Source organism: Gordionus sp. m RMFG-2023, chromosome 5 (assembly GCF_954871325.1).
Source record: "Gordionus sp. m RMFG-2023 chromosome 5, tfGorSpeb1-WG-v2, whole genome shotgun sequence".
Taxonomy (NCBI): domain Eukaryota; kingdom Metazoa; phylum Nematomorpha; class Gordioida; order Chordodea; family Parachordodidae; genus Gordionus; species Gordionus sp. m RMFG-2023.
Genome location: NC_088779.1, coordinates 24983571 through 25010062, shown reverse-complemented (window position 1 = coordinate 25010062; position 26492 = coordinate 24983571). Strand labels below are relative to the sequence as shown.

At 27.5% G+C, this 26492-nt stretch overlaps 1 protein-coding gene across 2 annotated transcripts; it reads right to left on the bottom strand.

The window, feature by feature from the left end:
- Nucleotides 1-3137: 3137 nt before the first annotated feature.
- On the bottom strand, nt 3138-26423 carry LOC135929371 (JNK-interacting protein 3-like). Of its 2 annotated transcripts, none has more exons than XM_065465915.1 (26): nt 26038-26423; nt 25542-25662; nt 24791-24861; nt 24320-24417; nt 21481-21581; nt 20387-20450; nt 18688-18770; nt 18359-18376; nt 18045-18102; nt 17702-17758; nt 17316-17469; nt 15190-15443; nt 14770-14919; nt 13578-13706; nt 13024-13147; nt 12334-12426; nt 11865-12053; nt 11142-11673; nt 8695-8887; nt 8437-8585; nt 7908-8062; nt 7170-7347; nt 6623-6745; nt 6206-6385; nt 5542-5634; nt 3138-3626 (listed from the first exon to the last, which is right to left on the bottom strand). In XM_065465915.1, exons 1-26 carry the CDS (start codon nt 26320-26322, stop codon nt 3331-3333), a joined length of 3948 nt encoding a protein of 1315 aa, XP_065321987.1. In that variant the 5' UTR covers nt 26323-26423; the 3' UTR covers nt 3138-3330. The 2 variants fall into 2 exon arrangements, with proteins under 2 accessions (XP_065321987.1, XP_065321988.1); XM_065465916.1 differs by having other exon boundaries at nt 3139-3626; nt 6215-6385; nt 26038-26422.
- Nucleotides 26424-26492: the final 69 nt, after the last annotated feature.

The window sequence follows — 26492 nt, the reverse complement described above, 5'->3', positions numbered from 1 at the left end:
ACAGATATATTTTTTTCGAACCACATTATTCGAATATTCGGGATTAAAAAAGTTTTAATTAAATATAGCCATTTGTCAATTCTATATCAACCTAATGGTGATAGATTAACAACAGGGTATACAACTGCTTGTGAAAGCTTTTCCTAGCTAGAACTATTAAAATAACAATAGGAAAAACTATTTGCTATAAAAATTGGTTTGGCATTATAATTAAGTTAATAAGAATTTTAATTTCCTTATTAACTTGATCGCATGTTCTTTATTATCATATTATAATATATTTTTCTGTTTAATTAGATATGCAATAAAAAAAATTTGAATTCTGTCAATATATTTTGTATTATTTTTATTTGTTGCGTTATTCCTTTATCTTATTTTTTGTTTTTTGCATTTGAACTTTTATTATTTTTGTTATAATCTAATTTTATTTTATAAACGGCGTAACCTTACTTTTTTATATATTATTTTACTTTTTTGTATTTTGTTTTATATTCTAATTTATATTTTAGAAAAGGTATAAATACCTTAAGATAAGAAAAAGAAATTAGTTAATAAAATATATTTTTACTGACTCGAACCTCGCACCATATCGTCTCCAACCTTATTCTTTGCATGGTGCCCTTTGGGTGGTGGACTAGAAAAAGATGACTACCTAATCTGCTGAGATGACCATCTAATCTATGACGATTGCTTAATCCATTGAGATGACTCTATTTATATGACTACCTATTGTGACGATTGCTTAATCCATTGAGATGACTCTATTTATATGACTACCTATTGTGACGATTGTTTAATCCATTGAGATGACTCTATTTATATGACTACCTATTGTGTTGATTGCTTAACCTATGGAGATGACTACCTATTATGACTCTACCTTGTGCTTAACCTATGGAGATGACTACCTATTATGACTACCTTATCTATTGTGATGTTATGACTACCTTATCTATTGTGACTACCTAAACTACTGAGATGACCAAGAATCAAACCTTAGTACGTTCTTTCATGCAAAAAGCTTCTTTCTTTATGGTGTCCCGGCTCTGGATGTTGGACTGGAATATAATAGCCAGCACCTAACCTAATGTGACAACCTAGGAAGAACTGATATGGAAGTTGAACGATAGGTTATGAATTCTATTTTGTGAGACCAATGATGGTTTTACTTATTATTCTAATCCACGTAAGAAGTATTATAAATTAAAATTTTATGCCAGGATAAAGGCATGTTATAAATTTTTAAAATTACTAAAATGTAAAATCATAATGGATAATATTGATATTTTTTGATTTCTTGAATGATGACCAATTGTTGTAAATTAACATAAACCTAAAGATGAATTCTTAAATATAATTAAAAATATTAAAAATCCTAAACAAGAAGATAAAACTTAATTTTAAATATGTTAAAATGTAATTAAAACATATGAATTAAAAGGGATTGATTTAAATAACCCTTAAAGTAATACTTAATATGATAAAAAGTTTTTGAAATTAAAAGCTTTGAAGACAAAAAGTTATGTAAAAAAAACATTCATTTTAGAAAAATATATTTAAATTATGTGGTGAATTTTCAAAACTATCTTATGAAGAATTTTTTTTTTGAATTAAAATTAGGGTGTGAAATTTAAAATTTTATTTAAAGAGGGAAATGTGAATAATATTTTATTTGCATATTTTAACCTGGGAGATAGAAAATAAACAAAAATTTAATTAAACACTAAAACACGAAAAATTAAACGCTTATAAAATATAAAACGCTAAAAATATAAAACGCATAAAACGCTAAAAGTATAAAACGTTATGATTAACTTAATACCTAAAAAATAATATAATAATCATTATAATTTATCATTCCTTATTCTGGATTAAAATTTTATTCCTTATTACATAAATATCATTCCTTATTACATAAATTATCATTCCTTATTACATATTTTATCATTCCTTATTACATATTTTATTGTTCCGAAATTCAAAATTTTATTCGTGCATATTATTCATATATTTGATTTGATCAACTATTCCAAATTACATATTCTGATTTATTCCAAATTCCAATATTCAACTGGAAAAATGATAATTAACAATTGAGTACGATCAAACAAGCTATGATTAATGGAGACAATTATATGGATATCAAGCTTGTGATTAAACAAAACAACGTGCAAAATCGATTTATACAAACCAAAGATTGGACAAGCCAACGTTATGATGATTTGTGATACAACTTGATTACCAAAATTATAAACCACTTTGAACAACAAACTCTCTATGACTTCTCCGATGAAATTATCAGAAGAGGGAGAATGTTGCGTTATTCCTTTATCTTATTTTTTGTTTTTTGCATTTGAACTTTTATTATTTTTGTTATAATCTAATTTTATTTTATAAACGGCGTAACCTTACTTTTTTATATATTATTTTACTTTTTTGTATTTTGTTTTATATTCTAATTTATATTTTAGAAAAGGTATAAATACCTTAAGATAAGAAAAAGAAATTAGTTAATAAAATATATTTTTACTGACTCGAACTTCGCACCATATAGTCACCACCCATATTCTTTGCATTATTATATTTTAAAAAAGGAATTATTCGAATAATTCCGAATACAAATAGTAAATTTTATTATTCATACAAATACGAGTAGTAAATTATTATATTCGTTGAATAATACACTATTCGATTAGTATTCGTTTTTGCATAGGCCTAATTAAAGGTATGCAAATAACAAAATTTTCAGGCCTGGCCTGACTAAATCTGAAATATATGTTGTTGAACGCCAAAATAAACAACTATCTATAATATTTGGGGAGTGCTTAAATTAAACCCATTATATTTTATCATTTATGATTTACATAAAATATACATTTCAAAAAAAATTTTGCACAGTCTGGCCCAAAAAAATTTCCCCAGACGCACGGATATCGGGTCGGGCTTTACAGACCTGTAATACCTATGTTAATAATATAAAAGTCCATTTCTATTTTATTTAAATAAATATTAATAAATATATCATATATTAGTTATATAAATATAACATTATTAATTATATATTACTAATTATTTAATACATTATTATGTATGTATAAATTAATAAGTAGAGAAATAAAATATATAAAAAAAAAATTCTTCTAAGCAAAATTTGACCCCGAGATTTATTTCATTTTTAAACAAATATCAAAACAAAATGTCAATTTTTATAAAACGAATTTTGATTTAAGATATATATATAGATATAATTATGATTCTTCTCGTTAAATTTTATGCTTTTATATAGGGAATGATAATTTAATTATAGAAAATTTATAATAAATATATTATTCAGATATCATCCATTCTCCAAACGATCAAATGAGGTGTTTCCTTTCTCCCAAGAGGATACAAAGATCGGCTCCTGGGAAGACGATTTTGAGTCCACATTTTACGGTGTCCACTATCATGCATATAAGAATGATTTAAATTGGTTTGAATAAAATTCTCTAATTTGCTATCATCTGTCTGTGAATGCAGGGGATCGATATTTGATTCCTGTTTAGGGCTTTCAGAAGCATTTTTAAAAGAATCGTTTGCGCGTACTTCAGTGCCTATGAATGAGTTTTCGTTTGATTCGGCATTATCTATAATATATACAAAAAATATACATTTAATATATTATAAATTTTATGGTTTAAATATATAAATCTATTATTTCTATTAAATCATTTTAATGGTAGCTCAACTTAAGGAATGTTTATATGATGGAAATTTATTAATTGAATGGAGTATATATATATATATATATAAGGGCGAAATAGTAAACGTGTTATGTATTGACGTTGTGACAGCTGCTTACCTAATTTACTCTTATTTATTTTACGGATCTCCTCCCGAAACAAAATTTGACTAATTTCAATTTATTCAATGCAGAATAAATACAAATATTTTAATTCACAATAATAAAAAAAAATATAATTAATTTTTTCAATATTTCGCTTCCCTTTTATAGGGAAGCGCATAAATACAATTTCATAATGTTCCTGCAAAATTTAATTCTTACATCTAAAAATAGAATATCAACAAAAATTAAAATACAATTTCACAATGATCTTGCCAAATTTAATTCCTATATCTAAAAATTAAATAAAGCAAAATATTAAAATACAGTTTCATAATGATCCTGCAAAATTTAATTATTATACACGCGAATACATATTTTCAAAAATTATCAAATACGTCTTGCCACCTCATTCATGACATTATGCTTATGGGGTGAGTTATTTAATGCTGCGTTAATTACAAAATCAAGCCAATAAATAGGTATTCATATTGAAGAATCAGCTGTGATTTCTATAACGTGCAATAGCGCAAGCTTAAGAATAAATGTTTACTTTGAATTCAGCATAATTTTTTTAAAAAAAGGTAAATGAATTAAGGAATAGGATTAAAAGAGGAATAGGTTATAGTTAATTAAAGAATGGGCTTAAGTAATTATATATTAAAAATTGGTTTTAATAAAATTTCATTAATTTTATAAAAATTTCATTAATTTTATAAAAATTTCATTAATTTTATAAAAATTTCATTAATTTTATAAAAATTTCATTAATTTTATAAAAATTTCATTAATTTTATAAAAATTTCATTAATTTTATAAAAATTTTAAATCATTTTTTTTTAAAAAAATTGAGCAAAAATCTTTGTAGATTATTTTATTAAATTTTTTATTTCATCTTGAAAGATTTTTAATGCATGAAAATTGTAAAAGATTTACTTATAAAAGATTTTGGGGTAAAATTTGATCAAAAATCTAAGTTCTTCAAAAAATAAATTTTCGAACTGATTTTTATTAATAACCTGTCAAATTTCTAATCACGTTATAAACAGACTATAAGAAATTTTAACTGGTGAACTTTAATCTCTTGAGATGTTGGACCTAAATGTGCCTTTGAATAGGCCAAAATATTTTAATACAAAATCTCTCATAATTTATTGCTTATTTTTTTTTATAAAAAACAATCATAAGATCGGTACAGATTAACGGTTCAAGAGTGAAGATCGGTTAATAAAAAATAATATCAGTTCGAACCTATAAACCCCAGTTCAAACTTCAGCGTATTAAGATTATGTAAAAAAGAATATTTTTTTTAAAAATATTTTATCGCTGTTCTCCAAAGAATAGTATTGAGCAGTATACAAAATATTTTCGACGTTCTCGTCTGTAAAATTATATCAATAAGAAGGAAGATTGCTAACTTGGACAGCTGGCACCGCCAAATAGCACTATACAAAATATTCAAGTATAATTTCTGATTTATCTGTCAAAAATTATTAATAATTTTTAAAATAGTTAAAATATCAAAAGATCCAACCCGATTCACATGTATTTTTAGAGGTTTGGTTCAGGTAAAGGTGGCCAATTCTTTAATGGTTCAGGTTCGGGTTAGGCTCATTAAATAATAACGGTTAACATGGGTTGAACTCGGATAAACATTTGAAATGTTTGAAAAGATAGGAAAAATAAAATAATTTTAGTAAGGTTTTATTTTATCATACCATTTCTGTAATCTACATAGCCCTCACCCCCAGAAACTATAAGGTAGTGATGAGATGATGGAGCAGATGATGCTTTGGAGTCTTCGGTATCGGCTAGATTAATATTTTTGTTAAAAAAGCAGAAGATATTATTTTTTTTAAAAAACAGTAAATTTTTTAAAAAAATGAAAAATTTCGTCAGATTTGGTTCGGGTCCAAGTTAGAAATATTTTTAATAAATGAGGACCTGTCCAGATCATTTATAAATAGACATTACTTGTAAATATCCCAAACTTTATAGGATGATGATGGACAGTTATATCCCTATTATATATTTATTTTTGTTATCTAATATAATCAATCACAAATGAATAAAAATTCCTGAATTGGGTCTGGCTGGACCCGGACCCAGGGAAAAATCAAGTCCGGGTTCGTAACTCGAAATATTTTCGGGCCGATATTTGGTAATGAGTTTTTAAAAAGAGTCCCAAATCCGTGTTCGAAGGTCTTGATTAATTTATCATTATTGATTATATGTCTATCATGGCAAAATTATAATATTATTTTGTAATACTACATGACATGGGCTACTTGCACGTGACCATCCAATCTTAAAACGATATTTTATATCAGGAAGTTACAAATAAAAAAGATATGCATAAAGAAGGAATAAATTAATATAAACATAAAAAACCACATGGAACGGTGATTAAAAATTTGACGGCCTCTTTGTGTCCGTGAAACGAAAATTGAGCGTCGGCGAGTTTGCAATAGGGGACAAAATTATTTTCGGGGAAAATTGAAGAAGTCATAGAATCGACTGTCACTGAATGAGCTGAATTGGGAATAATAGAGGGCGTATTTGCTTTTTATTGGAAGAGTGAATTTATTTAATAAAAATAAAAAGTAACTATTATATTTAAAAAAAATTTAAATTATGAAATTTGATAGAGTCAAATTAAAAGGAATCCAGTAATCTTTTGGGAGGGAGACACATTAACGATTACCGGAAAATTAATCAGACTCCTTAAAAATGTGACCCAAGGCAACATAAAAATTGCCTGAGGAAATATATCGTTTAAAAAAAATTAATTAATTAAACCTGGCTGAGAGAAGGGAATAGAAACGATGGTCCCTTTGGCTGTTCCTACCCAAAGCCTATGGCAAGACACGGAAAGCGTAGTTATTCGGTCAAAATGGGAAAATGCGCAGGATGTTTCTTTCTCTTTTTTTAAATACATATACCGAAAAAAATTTGAAAATTTTATCAATTTAATGAAAGGGCGGAGGATTTCTTTCTTTTTTTAAAAAAAAATAGGAACCCCCAGATAGGTGATATATTGTACAATCTTTAATTCACGAAGAAAGACAAATAAGAATTTTGGTATAACCAATATTTCTATTTTATTATTTTTATCGTGATTAATTTATTTGAATACTTTTCAAATCAAGCTAACCTTCCAAAAAAATATTCACATTATAATAATTCTATTTATATATATATAAATAATGATTCATTGAGTATTATTTTTACAAATTTTAAAGACATAATTTCTCTCTTTCTTTTATTTCTTTTTTTTTCTTTCTTTCTTTATTAATGTTATAACTTATACTACACTATTATTTTTGGTATAGGTATTTTAAAAAACCGGAAATAGTATCGAGCAGGAAGGTTTGCAAATCAATCCTGGTTAGGAGGGAACAAGTAAGGGCGTGGAACAAGGAAAGGCAGGCGTTCATTCTGAGAGTGACCCAAACGCCTACGCCACCACACCATACCATTGAACTAGCGTGATTTTCGTCGCGAACGTCGCAAGAGAATTCACGCTTTAAAAAAAAAATTGTATGAAAATAAAATAAAGCCAAGAGAATGATATATTTAAGTATATAAAAATTGAGAAGGAATGCAAGTTAAATAAGTTAGTACAACCCTGCAATCACAGTTAGCGCGAATTAGCGGCAAAATAAATAAAAATACAGCATATTTTGTATACTTCGCTGGGAATTCGTGCTAATTGTAAATATGCGGAGTAAGAAACAGATTTTGGGAATCTTTTATTTTAAGGAACGAAGACAAATGATGGCACATGTCTCCTAAAAAAAATTAACATTGATGCCAATCATTTTTTAACTTATTTTAGAAACAAAAATAATTGAGGTCACACGTTATAAGATACAAAATAATAATAAGCCAAGTTTTGACTTTAAAAAAATAAGCCATTAGGACAAATCATTAGTGAGTATAATCATGCGATTATAATAATAGTATTATTTTTACAAACAAAATAAGGTAACTTAAATTGGTTTTAAAAAAAAATCATCCTCTGCCTAACAAGATTTAATAGGAGAAAATATATATTAATTCTTTTCATTTTATTTAAAAAAACCAAAATTTTTAAGGTTGAAGGATCAATGACGTGAATAGTGTTGAGTCGACAGGCCCATATGTACCTGTCACAAACGGAGATAATGCACTTGATAGATCCCGTAAACTGAGGATCCAGATTTAATTCCATATATCTTGAGGTGTCCCAGTGTCCCTCTAATTACGAAAGCATAAGTAAAATCATCAAATTTATAATAATAAATATTTTTACAGAAAAAAAAAAATCTAATCGTGTGTTGCAAATTCGCTGATAATAAAATTAATCGGGAATATAAATGTTGCTTCTAAGTTTAGTCGAAGTGTTCAAAAAAAATATAATATTTTAGGATATATACTAACATAATTACTAATAGTACTCACGAGAACAAAAAAATATTAACAGCTATACATTGAGAACGAAAATTCTCCCCATTTTTTTTGTTTCTCCCTAATAATATTTGGCTTTTTTTCCCTCTAAATATATAAATAATTATTTTCCAGATTTTCTAAAATAAAAAGTAGAGTAATTATATTGCGTGTATAAAGAAGACCTAAATTTCTTTCGAACACGGCGATAGTGGCATTAGCCAGACCCGCGTAAACTTTTCCGCAAAAATGCAAAATGGAGAACACAGAATTCTGCAGTGGTATGATTTTTAAAGGCTTGTTCCATTCCGATATAGAGGAATGAATGGAAATTCTTTTTATATATTTTTTTAAAAAAAAATATTTAATTAAGTCATAAAATACTAAATTAATTACGAACATTTATTAAAATAAATTTTAAAAAAAAAAATTTTTTTGTTTACAATCCATTCTGAAATCCTATCCACATAGTAGGGAGTAATGTATTCATTTTATCGGCTTCTTCTAAAGGTGAAGAAATTATTTCGTCATCATCGTTATTTTCACGCTGCCGATAAAAATGTTTATCTTGGTTTTGAGGGTCGTTCGAAATGTTAACGTTGGTATTTTGGTTTATAACAACCATAGATAGATTCCCTATAATATAATTTGTTCAAGAAGCTCATAAATTTTAATCATTACACTTCCCCTTTACCTTAAATAAGCTAATATTTTCGAAACTTCTGTAGTAGTACCACATTTCTTTTAGGGTCTATTATCGGTGACTATATCATGTTTTTACTACTTATGCGTCCTAAACGTTACTAATCGAGGGAAAATTAAAATAAATGCGCAGATGTACCATCATGTTACGTAAGAGATACGTCATAACTAGAAATATCAGACGAAATCAAAATTAGAATAGAAATGCTAGAAGATTTAACAATTAACAGAAAAACACTGCGAACGGAAAAAAAATAGTCACTAAAATCAAGGTATATCAACTATTCCGGTTAACTGCAAGAGGCACGCTTGGAGCAGGTGGATACCGGAATCTCGATCGATAATAGACCCACCACAAATTAAAAGTGGGAAATGTGATGATTTAAACAATGAAAAAACAAAATAATAAATTTGAATAAAGAAAATATATTTAAAAATAATGATGTTTTTTAGAGTCCTGTAAAGTCACATCTAGTAGATCTGCAAAGATAGGCCCGGCCCGTATCCGGCCCGGCCTGAACGGGCTTCTACCTGGCTCGGGCCTAATTCTAATCGGGTTCGGGCCGGGTCGAGTCGGATTTTGGAATTTTTTTTAAATATATTTTAATTTATCAATTTTATATTGAATTTTTTATATAAAATAAAAATTTTTGATTTTATTTATTGAAACTAAACGCCATATAACATATGTCTTTAATTTTGAGTAATTACAAAAATTAATTTCTATATTTAAATAAATTCGGGCCGGGCCGAGCCGTTAAATTTTTTAAAAAAAAATTCGGGTTCGGACCGGGTCGGCAAAACTTTTTTAAAAAAAATTTTGGGCCGGGCTTGAAAAATTAGGCCCGATGCAGATCACTAACATCTAGTGTTAAAAGTCACTTGTTAAAAGTAATTGACTATGCTTCACTTTCATCGTTAATTTAATTCAAAATGTAACTAGTTACAATTTATTCAAATCAAATAGTTACATTATAATTATCTCAATTTTTTCATGAGCTTATGTAAATTATTTGACTTACTCGATGTGTTAAACCAAAAACAACTTTTAAAAAAGAAAGAAACATTTACTGTTTATGTCAAATTATTTTTTTTAGCAGATTTTTTAAAAAAATAAAATATAAGGCGCGTTTTTTAAATTTTTAAACATTTAATTTTGCGGGTCCTGCATCTATAAAAATAGAGTACTTACCCTGTAAATTATAGGGAATTTCACCAAAACTTTGGGTTCAATTAAGTGTAGTACAAATTCAAAGGTCCGCGACAAAATTGTCGGCTATACAGAGGGTAGACACCTATATTCAAGTAGGAATTACAAATCAATTGTAAAGATTTGCTAAAAACGCAGATTTGCTAAATCTTTAAGACATGTATATATCTATAAATTTTTATTTTTCACAAATAATGATGCATATACTATACAAAATATATTTTATTTTTATAAAAAAATATATTAATTTTGTTTGGCTAATATAATTTACAATTAAATACAAGAAATAAGTTTTGATAAACCTAAATCTAAAATAAAAATGTTTTTTTTAATTTACCTAAAATTAAATTGCGAAGCTTATAAGATGGAAAACAATTATTAGTATCACAAAAATTTTAGTTTCAATATGATTGAAAAATATTTATAAAAATAATTCAAAACTGTTTATTTAAGATACATTCGAATAAAAAAAAAATTGTAAATGTAACTAGTTACATTTATCTATCGTTATGTTCAAAATGTAACTATTTATAATTAGCGTTCCTCAAAAAGATAACTGGTTACATTAACAATACAACACTAGTATCATCAATAAAATGGGATGAGCCCGTATCTCGAAAATATTAATGTTTTATATTTCATTCCTATTTTTCTTGATTGACTATATTACATTATAAAATTAATTTTAATAATAAGAAAAGTTTTGTAAAAAATATCAAGATTCTTTCTTACTTTAAGATTAATATTCATTTTAATATCATATTTTGTAATAGAAAGAAAAAAATAGATAAACATTGTTAAATTATTACAAGTTATTGCTGAATATTTATAATTAATGCGTAACATTAAAATAGAAAATAAGTTTGAAATATTATATTTTTTATAAAAAAAAATCCCAGAGCTCGGCCCAAAATAAATTGAGTTTGCAGGGTCTCTAAAATTAAGGAATAAAAAGAAAAATAAAAAATCGCGTAATACCTCCACTCACATTACGATCGCTTTTCGCGTCTTCACTCAGTTTCGTCTCGCCGAAATAATCTTTGTCGTTATTTTTAAGGTCTAAATATTCGTTTTCGGATACTCCGGGTACAGAAGCGATGCACAATATACTTTGGCAATCATGATCGCATTTATTATTATTATTATTACTAGTCTCTGTTTTACGCGAAAAGTTTTGCAGATTTAGACAAAAATAATCCAATACGTTAGAAGGGTCGGTGGCGTCGAGAACAAAAATCATGGGTTGAGTTTGATTGGCAAATCGATTGGCGTTATCTGAGAATTGGGGCGAAGATTCATTAACGTTCGTATCGCCAGCGAAATTTGTCCCATTCGTTGTTGGTAAATGCCGTACTCGTTGTTCCAAGGTGTCTGGCGTGGTGATGTCCAAAGTGGTATCCATTTGATCGGGGGAATAATACGTGGTGCATATCCAAATGAGTGACGAGTAATTCGAGGAAGTAGAAGCAGAAATAGAGGCTGATAGGTCTCTGGAAGCCGCCATATTCGCCTAATATTACATTTTTCAAGTTATTAAGATTTTATTTCTATTATTTCTCTTCCTTTCTTATGAGATGACGTAGTACAGATAAATTGGTAATTAAAGAAACTATATATATAAAACAAAATGTAAAATAAAATAAGGAGGACATATTTTAAATTTAATATATAAAAAAGGAGGGAGAAAAAATAAATAAGTACTTGCAGTTCCTTTTCTAGTTCCGTGAGGTAATCGTTATTTTCCGCGGTGTTTTGAGGATTGGTTAACTTATCGGCGGATTGAGTTTCGTTTAAAGGGTTGTAAATATTATAAAACACACTAGCACCGCATATTTTTCCTCCATCTTTAGTCCTTCCACCGGACAAATTGACACCCGAGGCACACGATATCTATAGAGTAGTTTTTAAAAAAAATCAAATAATCGGTCTCATGATATCTATCCATTTTTTTCTAAACTTTCTCATGCACCATTTATCATTACAGTTCATTCTTCTTCTATTTGTTGTGTAAATTTTTTATAGCTTACTTTTTATAAGATTGACGTTTACCTTGTCCGTGTAAGGTTAGCTATTATTTTATTCGCCACCAAATACAATGACCCAACCGATTACAAGATTAACTTAACCCCAAATCTAAAATTCTTTATAAACGGTTTCAAATATAATATACCTTGCATCCATTTAACTGACTTCTTTCGGATGATAAGGGTCGGCAATATATAGGCACTGGTATGGATATTGACGTTAATTTTTTTGTTTGCATCTTATTTAAGAAGAAAAATTTTTTTTTAATGAATGATAATTCTGGATAAATGTTTGTATTTAAATATGTGTTTACCCTCGAGTAGAAAATGTGAGATCTATCAAAAACCCCAAAAAAATTTTAAAAATTGTTATTCACCAATCAAAATCAAATATATATTGATCTGTTTTATTTTTTTTTCCGGTACCTTCCTATTTTATGACGTATTATTGAATCGTTTTCTAAGATATTTTTTTTGAGACTGCGTATCAATCACAATTTGAAATTCCCATAATTTAAAAAAAAAATTATTATCGAAAATAGGGATTTGAAGAGACCTTATTCTATCGCTCGCGTTATCACGCGCCGAAAAAAATCCGATAATCACAGAGGAGCAAAGTTCATTTTTTTCATACATTCTCCAAAACTTGAGCTATTTTTTTAAAAAAAAAAGAAACCCGAGGCCGAAATGATAGTTGGATAAAAACCCGGTTTCGCACCCTATTTAGCTAGCTAAAAAATGGAGCGGATCCAACCATACCACATAGTTTTTTTTTTTACTTGAGATAAGAATAAGGATTTAAAAGAATATAGATTTTATAGAAATTAGATTCTTACTACATTCGATGAATGTTTGGTAGGGTCTATTCTGTTGGGAAATATGAAACGCGATTGCGAAACGGGAAGGCTCCAACCGTAAGCCTGGAATCGTCTATTTTCGTCATTGCCCTTTTTGTTGTTTCTATATAAATATTAATCGATGTTTTTAAAAATGTTTTTCTTTTTTCGTTCTATATATATATATATCAGATTAAGTCGCTTGTAGACCCTAATCAAAAAAAAATTGAGTTGTTAGTGAAAGTCACCTGTTAAGGTTCAAATTGTTCCACAAACCAAAACTTTTTTGAAATTTCTTCGGTTTGTTGTGTTGTTCGAACCTGAACCGTTGACTATCACTCGATTTTGTAGAAACTATAGCCCTGTACGGACAGGGCCAAGTCAGGACCATTAGAAGGAATCTTGGCCTTTTTAGGACCAGTTAGGAGCTCAAAAAACTGCTATAATTCGCGAGGGCTCTCATTATGCCGAAAATAATAAGTATCGTAGTGAAAATTAATTTGAATTTAAAAAAATATACATAAGATTCTTTTGTATATCAATATTTTCATTACTTATCTTCCTGAGATGGGTAAAAATGGTTAAGGCCATCGGACTCGTTATCCGAGAGCGAAACTTGAACGCGCGAAAATGTATTTAGTTTATCTCTTTTGTGGCGTTCGGCTCTCAATTTCTCGCTTAGTCTAAAAGAATAAAGTTTAAATAATTAAGTACATATTTATCAGACTTGCAGACGCGGACTAAAGCCCGGCCCGAATATCCGGGCATGGCCGTATAATTTTTTTAATTAAATCGGGACTGAAGGTGCAATCTTTTTAATTTAATTTAAGCCGGGAAAAAGATTATTATACCCTAGCCAAATTTTTTAAAATTCGACTTTTATCTAATATAATAAATAATAAATATTTTTTAAAATTATATCATAGAATAAGTGAAGGTCGTTGTACGGTCTATAGTTCGGGCCGATGCACACAGACTGGACCGGACCACGGTACTCAGAAAAAAGACAGGCCTAGACCATGGTCCTAAAAAAGACATTTAAACGTAAAATTCTTTTCATGGTTATATTGCAAAATAAAAATGAACTAGAAATAAGAACGAAGGTAACTCCTCTAGAAAAGTATTATAAAATAAAATATACACAAAAATATGGTAATAGGACCGTATCGTTGACCTTCACTGCATACAATGATATATCACATTCATTCACTTCTCATATTTTTTATTTCCCATTTCAAAATCTTTTACATCTCTCGATATAAAATACTTAACTAGTTTATAACTCATTTTTATTTTTCAATCAAACACATAACATTACAAAAATTAAATATATTTATTTCACCAAAATGAACATGAATGTAGTTTTTCCTTGTTATAAAATGTATAATAATCTTCATTTTAGAATAGAGAAGATAATTTTAAAAGTTATTCGAAATTAAATTATTTTATATTAGCTGAAAAGTGAACCGTAAAATGTCGAATTGGCCAATAAAAATTTTTTAATAATATGGGCCTGGCCAAAAATAAGTAGAAAGAAATATAAACCAATCAAAAGTAAACTAGCTTATAAAATACAACTATTAATTATTGTTTTTTAGGAGGGGGTGGAAGGGGGATTAGTGATATGAAATTGACCCCATAATTTTCAAATAACGTGTGGAGTTAGAATTCTAGAATATTCTAGAACATACAAACGTGTTAATAATAAATAAACTATAAAAACTAAATATAATAATTTTTCATTACAAATCTCGGTCAGGTAATATGGATTTAACACCGGGGGAGACTCTTTCATTGCACGCGTTGTATTTGATGGTAGCCATTTTATTTTCGGCGTTTATCATGTTAGAATCAATAAAGTTTTCTTGTTGGGGGGCCCCGAAAAGTTGACTAAAGCTATCGTTCATTTTAATTTTCATGAAATTATATAAAATAATTTATATATCGTTGCTTACTAATCGTATTAATTAACGAATAATTTCAAAGGGTAATCAGTGTATAAATACTATATTTAACTACTCTTTAATTTATAACTTTTTTATTTTTGTTTTCTTAAACGATGATAGGGGTTCTGGTAAGGCCTTAGTATGAAAGATATAATATTTATAATTAGGGATATTCTATTAATACTTGGCATAGCCTAAAAGTATAAAAATAAGCTATTACAAGCCCCATATAGTTCCAACTCTGCCTCCTGACTTTTCGCTGGCCTCGTTCATTCGTTTGGCGCTCCCGCTTCGTCCTCTCGTTTTATTGGTAGGAGCAGAGCGATTAGCAAATTTTTCGGAACGAGCGGCTTTGATGGTTTCGGTCCACCGCACAGCATCCCGCAATTCCAACCATTTTTCCTTGTACTCGTTCCGTTCCAGTATAACCCGAGCCATCTCCAACCGAGTGAAACGCTTATTTTGAGAGCGAGCCTTTTTTAATAAATAAAATTTCCCCATAATGTTATTATTTAAAATAGGATAGGCCATCAGTTATTGGCAGTTGGTTATCAACCAATATAACTTGGTATCGTTAATATTCGGGTTCTAGAAAATCGATTGTTCACTTTTATAACATTATACGATATCAATAGATAAATTTTAATAATAGTTAATGGAATAATATGTTCCGATATCGTGGGAGGGGGTGGTTGGGGGGGGGGGGGGATGAAGAAGGTCAGAAACATTCGTTTCCGTTTTTCTAGAAAGGAACGCCTTCCAAAAACGTTATACCTAAAATGGGAGGCGTCCACATCTTCACATTTTCGTTTCCAGTGATTATGCAAATAAATTACAAATATTAATTAATGTTCATTTAATATTCTAAGGCTAAAATCCACGATCATGAGAGCTCGAAAATTTTTTTAAAACAAATTACATTCCTGGCGAGAAGCCACCTCTAGTCTAAAATATAGCAACCTTGGAGTCCCCATTAAGTAACGCTTTACTTTTTTTGAAGGGATAAAGGTAGCACACTTCTTTTTAGAGAATAGCTAGACGTGCAACTTCGCTATTTACAAATTTTACATAAACACATTATAAAATATAATAAAACTTATTTATAATTTCAAAATGATAATCTTCGCAAAATAATTAAATATTAAAATTTTTAACTGGAATATAAATCTAATTTATCAAGCAATTTAAAATGAGGCCAACAAATATATGTGGAAGAGAATGAGACAGGTGACAACAACAAAATTTCACTAGAAAATGATTTTGTTGAATTTCCCAAGCCTGCAAAAATATTTTCAACTCTTTAGGCTATGGGTAAAATACTGAGTTCGCCATTTAAAAAAATAGGCTCAAATGAAGCGATATTTACTAGTCAGGACCATGTTTCACAAAAATTGTTTTATAAAGTCATAACCAATTTTAAATTGATAAAATTCAGCCAATTTACTTGGTCGAATCCCTCATTTATCAATCTGATTAAGACAATGTCTAAATAAACATTTTTGAAAATTTTTGTTATAAAATAAATTTATAAAATTAATTATCACGTGGTTCTCACGTGGTAGTGTTGAGCGATTATTTAATAAGACAAAGCTTATACCTTCTGATCGCCGTCCAATAAAAAAAAGCATATATTTTACATTTTTAGTTAACTTTTTTTTCAATATTTTTTTTACATGTTCGAATTTTTAAAATGTGAATTTTATGAATATCGGATTAGATACAAAAAAAAAATTCTTTAATTAAAATAAAAATAGCGTAAAAGTAGCGAGGCTATTTAAAAGAGTAGCTTCATACTATTTTTTTGCCAAGTAGAGCCGTAGCGTGCTACCTTTAAAAGTAGAATGCTGATAAATTAAAGAAACCAACAAAAAAGAATAACATCTTCAAAGGACTTTTCTAATGGAAGAGGAAATTATTAAGAATGAGCCAATATAAATAGAAGAAATAGAGAGCCATCTAAGCAACAAATGAACTTTTTACATTTCCGTCTCTAAAAAATAACTTCAGAGAACATATGGTACAAGCTAAAATCATGAACTTGAGTTACTGGACTAAAATGTTTAGCATTAGAATATAAAATGAACAATAATAAGTTTTTTGAGGATATAAATTAATATTTGTTATAAAAAATACTAAGTAAAGAATCATTATTTTTATTTTTTATTAAAAAATTACAAAACTGCGATAAAAAAGTTACGGGAACGGATGTAGACGCGTCCCGTTTAATAAGGGGAATGAGACGAATAAATTTAGTTGGCAGTTTTTTTAATAAAATGATTTAAATATATTTTGAGATATATATTTAGAGGGGGAGGGGCTTGTATGGGCATATAAAACACATTAAACCTCATCCGAGTCATCTACGTTTTCGGGTTTAGAAATAGCTTGAGCAGACGATTTCATGATCTTGAGTTCGTTTTCTAATTCATCTATTCTTCTCATAAAATTATCTTTTATCCTCTGCAAGGATTCGATTTCCTCTCTCAGTATCTCTTGTTCACTAAGGTAAGAAATAATAAAATGATTATTATAGATTTTTTATATAAATATTAAATAATTTTTGTCTCTTTCTTCCAACATTTCTTTCTTTCATTCTTCATTTCTTTCTTTCTTTCTCTCTTTCTTTCTTTCTTTCTTTCTTTCTTTCTTTCTTTCTTTCTTTCTTTCTTTCTTTCTTTCTTTCTTTCTTTCTTTCTTTCTTTCTTTCTTTTTGTTGAAAAAAAAAGACTAACCTCGTTAATTCGTCTAATTTTATGATGAGATCATCCTTTACAATGTTCAAGGCGTTTCTATTAAACATTTTATAATAAATTTAAAAAATCAACATAATCTAAATGATAGAATACGTAAAAACAAATAAATATAACATCTATATATGGTTAAATAATCATATGTTTAAGAAGGGTCAAAAAGAGAGCCTAAAAATTAAAAAGTCTCAATTTTATTCATGGTCACACCTTAAAATATTTTTTTATTCTACCTAAACGTTTTCCGCTATTTGTTTGAGCCCTTATAAAGTCAAATTTAAGAAGAATGTATGAAAAGAAGTAACGAAAAAAAAGATATTGTTGTAACTTGGTAGCCAAAAGTTCGTTGTTTTCTTCTATCAAATTTTCGACCTCTTTGCCCATCGCTATATTAAAATATAATTTTATAATATATTTTGTGAATAGCGGGAAACTATAAAAATAAAATACAGCAAAACCCCCAAAGGTGACAATTGTGTTGACACCCTTTTAGGTCGGTTCCTTCCAACCCCATTTAAAAAAAATGCTTAATCATAATGTTCTAAATATATTTATCACTTATCTATTAACCAACTCATAACATCCTTTTAATAGTCATCTTATAAATTTCAACGTAGAAGAATTATATATTATAAATTTTACCGAATATATGATCGCTAGCTTTATATTTGTTCCCATCGTGTGAATTTTTTTTGGCATACAAAGATGTAATAATTTTTGAAAAAATATAAGATTATATATTTTTTTTGTAAAATAAATTCATATAAAGTTATATTTAAATGAACTTTACCAAAGGATCTAACACTTTGTTCTTCTATATTGTGCATAAATAATTTGTAAAAATAGGCATTATATTTAGTAACTGTAACTTTTCCCAGATGTTAACAAAATATATTTATAATTTTAAATTTTACTAAAAAACATAATTAAAATAATTTTTTATAAAAATGAATGCGTGATTATAATGTTACCAGATGAATTTTCGTCGTATTGGGCATCGTAGAGTGATAAATTATCAGCTGCGGAATAACCAGAATCTTTAATAAGGGCATTGCTATGATATATTAATAGCAAAAAAAAAATCAAAAATAACTATTCATAAATTATATATATCGGAAAAAAAATCGATAAATATTTTGGACACTTAAGAAAAGGTTCAGGAAGTGAATTAAAATTTCGTATTACAAATTAAATTCTTAAAGGATAATTAATAATTAATTGTGCATACATTTAAAAAAATAATATAATTTATTTCATTTTAGTGGTTAATTTGTAAGAATTTGATTTAAAAATGAAATACATATATGCGAGGTATAAATTATATACGAACTCTCTTCAACCCCCCCCCCCCACCCAAAAAAAAATAAAATAAATAATTATCTCTAGTAGATGACCTGATGGCACGATAACCATACTTTGGGCCCACGGAAAATCACTAATATGGGACCACACATGAGCCTCTTCATTCCCCTCAAACTTAAATATCAATCCACTAATGCAGGCAGAAAGTAAAAAGATTAACAAATATAAAAATTTTAACAACTTCATATTCACTCCAATAGTAACTTCCACAAATGTCCACTTTTTGCCATTAACATATAAGTTTTTAAAAAAATCTAGGCATTAATACGGCTCTTTACAAAACAAAGGCAGATAATTTTTATATATGTGCTAAAAAAACTCAAATAGAAATTTTAGACATATTTATGGTTCCTTTTTGGGAACTCAATTATAAAATTATATTTTTAATTATTATAGTTTTTTAATTTTTATAGTATTTTCATAGTGTTTCATAGTATCTTAATTTGATCTTATATTATAATATAAATTGTCCAAAACTTGAAAATAAATAAATTGAATGGTAATTTTATCCTTTATTTTAGTATTATTTTTTGTTTTAACATATATCTAAAGCATATATAACGCCGTTCTGAGACATTTGGTGGCCTGAGGTAAATTAATTCGGTGACCCTAAACCACAATTTATATTTAAAAAATTTTTGTAACTCTGAAAGAAAAAAAAAACTAAAAGAATGTAACATGGTAAAATTTATTTATTTTAAATCATTAATAATATCAGTAAATCATTTAAAAAAATAGTGCATGACCGTGTATATAATCACTCTAATTGGCTAATTACTATATTTTTAGTCATTTGAGCCAATTTTTAGGCTAAAAAAATGATTAAACTTAGTTTTTCCATGTGAATAATATCGTGTCTCATTTGGGATTACACTAGTGTAGACATATTCGCTAAATCTAACACCCAAAATAAGAAGTGTGAATAAAAAATTTAAAAGAAATACTCAGAGTTAAACATTATTAAATTCGTTCCTGTTCAAATATATCATAAAATATGGATTAAGATCATAACACAACTATAATATTAATCTAAAAAAATGAAATGTTAAAGTTGTCAGATGCTTATTATAAGTGAGAAATATATTATTATTCATTTTTTTGAATTTTTTTCGCTATATGATAAAGATTATGTGTATGAGAAAAATAACTGTGAGAGAAATGAAGCTTCAAATCGCCTAGCCATTATTGCCGCAAGATTTGGACTGACCTCTACATTTTATTAACAGCGTTATAACCGGCTCAGATCAAACAATTTTTTTTTTTTTAAAAACTATAATAAAGGTGTATAAATATCATAATTATTATTACGTTGAATCTTGAATGTTATCTTCGATATATGGCTCGGATTCCGAAATTCGGTCTTTCCATATACCTTTTTTTTTTAATTTAAAACAAAAAACATTTTTCAAATTTCTTATAAATTTAAACTACATTTTCTTTTTCATTATTAAATCAATCTTAAATTTTGATAAATCTGTTAGACTGTATCCTGGTTAGGCATATTTTTTTGATACTTATTTAGCGTAAGGTCCTTGAAATAGGACACCACCATTTTGGCTTGTTTTTAAAAAAATTTGTGGCACTGTTATTTTTCATATTTTTATTTCACATTTTTTTTTGTTGTTTTTCTTTCTTACTTTTTTAGATAGTTTCGTCGAAACGCTAAACAGCTGGCTGTTTAGCAATAAGTCGAACCAGGACACACAACTCCTTAACGTTTCTTTTCATTTATTCTTTTAAGAAAACTTTTTATCATCTAAAAAATCGATTCGTTGATAGGTATTGCAGATTTCGGTAAATAGTCTCATACCGAAAAATTATTTCGAGTTTATGTAAATGGAATTCGCATTTAAGCCAAGACTTTGGGCCAGAGATATGGGCAAAAGGTTTGATGTTGGTAGGATTTTGCTCCAAATAATAAAAAAATTTGAAATTCGTTTTAAAGATTCATCTTTTTTAGGTAGTCGTTTTGCCGTTTTTTAAGCGATTTAAAAAAAAATAAACTTCTTAAGGTCTGTAGAAGAAAATACACATGGGGTGCTTGTAACTAGAACTTGAAGAACAGAAATAAATCAACTCGTACTTCATTGGCTTGGAAGTTCTTCGGCAAGCGTCTGTAATGACAGAATTAGCCATTACCCACCAAAACTATACATCTGCTTGATTATTCCAAATCAAATGTATGAGATAAGGTCCAAGTTTATATTTTTTTTAAATGGGCATATTTACGTTGTCAAAAAAAATTTTCCCAGTATGAGGTTATTTACCGAACCTGGTTGCCAATAACCCTGAGTAAATTTTGAAGGTTAATTTAAAAATTTGATATTATTGTCATAATATATAATAAAAATATTAACGTATTTATTTTCTCTTATATTTTTTTAAAAATTAAAAGCTTTTACGATTCGATAATTCGTCGTTGTCCAATGAGAATTCTTGAGCCCTATCATAATCGCTAGACTCAAAAGCTGCGCGGTTAAATTCGGATATATTATTGCTCGACCTGTAGTTATAGTAAATTGATTTTTAATTATTTATTTAAGCCGGTAAAATCACGTAATAAAAATTGATTTTTCAAAAATATTTCGTTCAATAATAAAAAAATTTCCAAAAAATATGAGTATAGTGGCATCCGATCCGACACAATTTAACAGCTGATGAAATTTTAAAATCTGCTCATGGGATCATTTTTTCTTTATTAAAAATCAATATTTCTTAGTTTATTATTATGAATTAGAATTAAAGATTGTTAATCTTAATAAAGAAATTTTTAAATAGATCAGCTGTTAATTCGTGTCAGATCGGATACTATGAATGCGGCCTAAGGCATTTAAACGAAATACCTTGGCCTTTCAATGATGTCCACTAAAGCCGATGACATACAGCTGACTTCGATGTGTGTACACTTTTATAAAATAAATCGTCTATCTTGATTAGTATTATATGCTAAAGCATAAACTGGTCTATGAAAGCAAAATTTTCGACAAATAAATATTATTGAAGTCTCGGAAGTTTAGGTACCGTTCTAAAACGCTAAAATAAAAATCGCTAAAAATTGGGAATATGGATAATATTTCCTCTATTTTCGCGATTTTTTTTAAAAAAAAACACAATTTAAATACGAGTGTTTACTTTCCTAGGCATCGATTAATATTCATTTCAAATTTACTTAAAAAAATTTCTAGGAGCGAGATTCCCAATTTTTCGCGATTTTTGTTTTAGCAATTTCGAACCTATCCCGGAAGTTTTTAACAGCACTAGGTGTAACAAGGCTTATTGTCTTTCAATATAAACCCTTATTTTCCTTTATTAACAATGTCTAAATTTGATTTATTTATTTTAAAAAAATATATATCTCTGACCCATCAATAATTATTTTCTTTGTTTATTTGTCTTTTTTCGTTTTATAAAGGCCACAAAATTTATTTTAAAAAATTATATTTCTTTTAGAGAAACCTAGAGGAAAGATTTCTGACTCGTCTTCCAAGCTGATTTGTTTTTAATAATGGCAAGCCTGTTTTTTTTCCTTATTTCACTCAAAATAAAAATCGAAATACAAATTTCCCCTTAATTGCTCACAATTAAAAAAAATTATGGGTATAACTATTGTAGTCTTCTTTATATGTGTGGCTGTCACAATTTCTAAAACCTTTGTTATTAAAACGGCACAGTAAGATTTGGTCAATGAGTTTTGGTTTGAGTATACAGAAAGTAACAAATTTAATGAATTTCACAGATATTTTTCCTTAAATTCTAAGACGAGATTATTTCAGTTTTATACTTGAAACTGCCTAAATATTTATTCTTAGCTTTTACGAATTTTTTTTCTGAGCATTGCAGTTTTAATCCTGAGCAATCAGCTAGAATCGTTTTTTGGAGCCCGATCAGATTAAAAATTTTGTCAATTCAAATAATTTCGACTCTATTTTGTAAATTGTTTCTAAAGGTAAATTGAAAATATGAGAATCCATGTTAAATGATCTATTTCCCAATTAGTTAAATTGATCATTCAGCCTATCATTATGGCCCAGGTTTGAGTAATTTTTTTTCAAGACAGGACTGCATTTTTCAAAATCATACCATTTTATGACCTACAAGCCATACCAGATATAAGGACCGGGATTATAACTTTCTGGTCTCTAATTTTTTTTAAATAAAATATTATTGCTTTCTATGATTAAAATTTTGTCTCAGTTTCTGTTATATAATAATAATTTACATTTTGATAAAATTTAATTTAACTTTTTTAATCTATCAAAAAAATAATCAAAAAAATAATATTTGAATTTAATTCGTTAAATAGATAACCGAGTTTATTATTATAAAAACAAACTGGACATATTTTATTTTGCAATGGATATAATTTATTTGTTATAATAATTAAAAAAATATATCATAACTTTTCGATTTATATTTCTAGACATCTTTGAAAAGAAATCAAAAAATTTATATTATATTTTTTTGGCCACCCCTTAAAATGATATAAAAATTATATACGTTTTGACATTCATTAAATTTTGAATGATTGTTCTATAAATGAGTGTCAGGATTTTAATATATTTAATGATTATCCCAATATTGTTTATGATTAAATATAGAAGCCTTTCTGTCGTCTAGTGTTGTTAATCGGCTCGTTTTGAGCCGATTTTTAAAAACGGCTAACTCAATATTTCATCCAGAAAAATATCACGCAAACCTGAAGATTTTGCTCATAGAAGGAACAAAGGTAGAAATATATTAACGAAATCTCGAAGCTTCGGCAATATTTTTTTGGCTAAAATATTGAGTTAGCCGTTTTAAAAAATCGGCTAAAAACGAGCCAATTAACAACACTACTGTCGTCAATTGCCCCGTTAGAAAACTAGCATGGCTAGAAAAGTCTTTACAGATAAACGGGGGTGCCTTAATGATAAAAAATTTGAGAATGTTTAATTATTCAAATCCTAACAACCACCCTTTTTGTCATAGATTTTGTATATAGATGTGATATCAGCTCAATAAATTTTTTATCGTTCACTTCTATATTTGAATTTTAACAATAGAATCCTAAATTAAGCATTATGCATACCGTACATAAGAATAATAAAAATTGTTTCTGTACGATGTATACGTATCGAGATACATTTGTAAAAATGTATCTTATGTAGATAGATCTTTAGGTAATATATCTATATCTAGATACATTAGATAAGTATCTTTTAAGAACTCTGGACTAAATTTTAATATTTTTAGTTTTCTCACGAGAAGGGGGCGGTATTGTGATAGGCGTTTTGATTGTTGGCGTTTAATTTTGCCATAATCTTTGTCCTTTCTTTATAATCCAAATGAGTTTTGAAGAGCTTTGGTGATGTGAGAAAAATTTTTATAAAAATAATTTTTTAAAAATAAATTAGAGCATTATTATTAAGGTTAAATTTTTGATCGACTCTAAATCTAATATCTTGGGTCAAAGTAACAAAACTATTCAGCCTTTTGAGTTTGAAAAGTTGTGAAATAGATCCACTACACCAAAAACCTATATTTCAAAAATAGTGATGGGGAGGGGGTGGTTAATAGATATTGCCAGTTAATAAATCCCTATAAAGATTTATGTTAAAGTAAGAAGAGAGATGGAGGGGGAGTTAAAATAATACAGAGCAAGGCATTAATTACAAACTGATAAATTTTATGAGATTATTCAAATGGCTTTTAAACTATATTTATACAAATTACTTCCGAATATCTTTCGTGCAGTTTATTGTAATCCTTTTTCCATTCACTCTCTTTTTCTTCTAGTCGATTGGCTGAAGTTTTTAATTAAATATAAAAATTTAATCCTATAATTTATTTATTTTTTTGGTAAAAAAATATTATATTCTTATATTATGCAAATTAATATCCTCTTTTTATTTTTTTGTTTGAATATTAAATGATAAGTTACTTATATACTGAAGAGTGACCACAAAATGGGGGTTTAATGCATTATAATAATTAAATAACTAAAATTTCTTTGAGTTTCATTTTTTAATTATTTAAGACCTGGCCTTGCCCTATATTTGGATTCCAAAGACTAATGTAATATTAACTTATCTAAATTGCTCATTTGTTCCTCTATTAATGATAAAATTGAGGCAAAAAATATAAAATAAATATATTTTAAGAGGTCAACTTATGATAATTTCATTTAAGACTATAATATATTGGAATGCAAATTGTGATAACTCTAGTTGGATAATTACTATTATTTGGCTGTTTACGCCATTTTTAAAGGCTAAAAAATCATTTAACCAAGTTTTTTTTGCTTAAAACTATCACTTTGACCATAAGGTATTTTCTTAAAGATATAGCAGTTTTAATTTAAGATACTTAAAAAATGCTTTAATGTTAATATTAACAAATTTTTCCAGGACATGCCTGCAGATTGATCCAAATTAGCCAACCTTAAGCCATTACCCAACTAAGTGATAACAGAAAGTAAATTAACCATGATCCATAGAATTTTTGGATTTTAACTCCATGATATGCACCAATGACTCCAAACTTTTAATCCTGTCTTGTAGATTTTTCTTTTCACCTTCTAATACATCATCCAATTCAAAATATTTCTGATTTTTAAAATATTTTTATAATATTGCTGATTTATTTTTTATAATGTATATTGTAGCATTTTATTATATAAAAAGGTACATGAATAATTTTGATTTATAGGGAGACAAGTTAAAAACATTTAGATATATTTATTATTAAAACTTAATATTGTTTAACTAATTTGTTAAAAGATAAAATAATTTATAATGGATTTTAGATTTTAATTGTATACAAACTATTCATGGGATAAAATCAAATATTTTATGATTATAAAATGAAAAGGAAAGATTTAAACTAAATTTTAAGGTTAATATTGATTTTAAAACCTATTTATCTTTATATTGGTGAAATATTTATGTAGCATAATTATATTTAAATAACAATAAAATTACTTGCTCAATCGATCTCTTAGATTGTTTTTCCCTTTCATATTGTGTCATTAGTTGATCATTATCTTCCTTTAAAATTTCTAATTCTATTTTTGTTTCCTCAGCCTGTAAATGTGTAGTTTCAAGATTTTCTAGTAATGAAACTACTAATGGCATTAAACTTTTGACTACCTCTTCATCATATTTTCTTATCATCCTTTCAAATTCCTGATATATACCTCTTGCCATACTTTGAACTCTATCAGATACTACCATATGATTATCATCTGATATATGCTCTTCATCCATTAATTTATTGTGAATAAATAGATAAGAAATTCAATGTTTAATATAGCCAATTATTTCGTAGTTCACATTTTATTTAAAATAGATATAAAATAAAAAAATCTTGCTATGCTTTAAAAAAAAATTTCTTTACAAAAGGATCGCTGGTTATACAACAATAATCATATGTTATA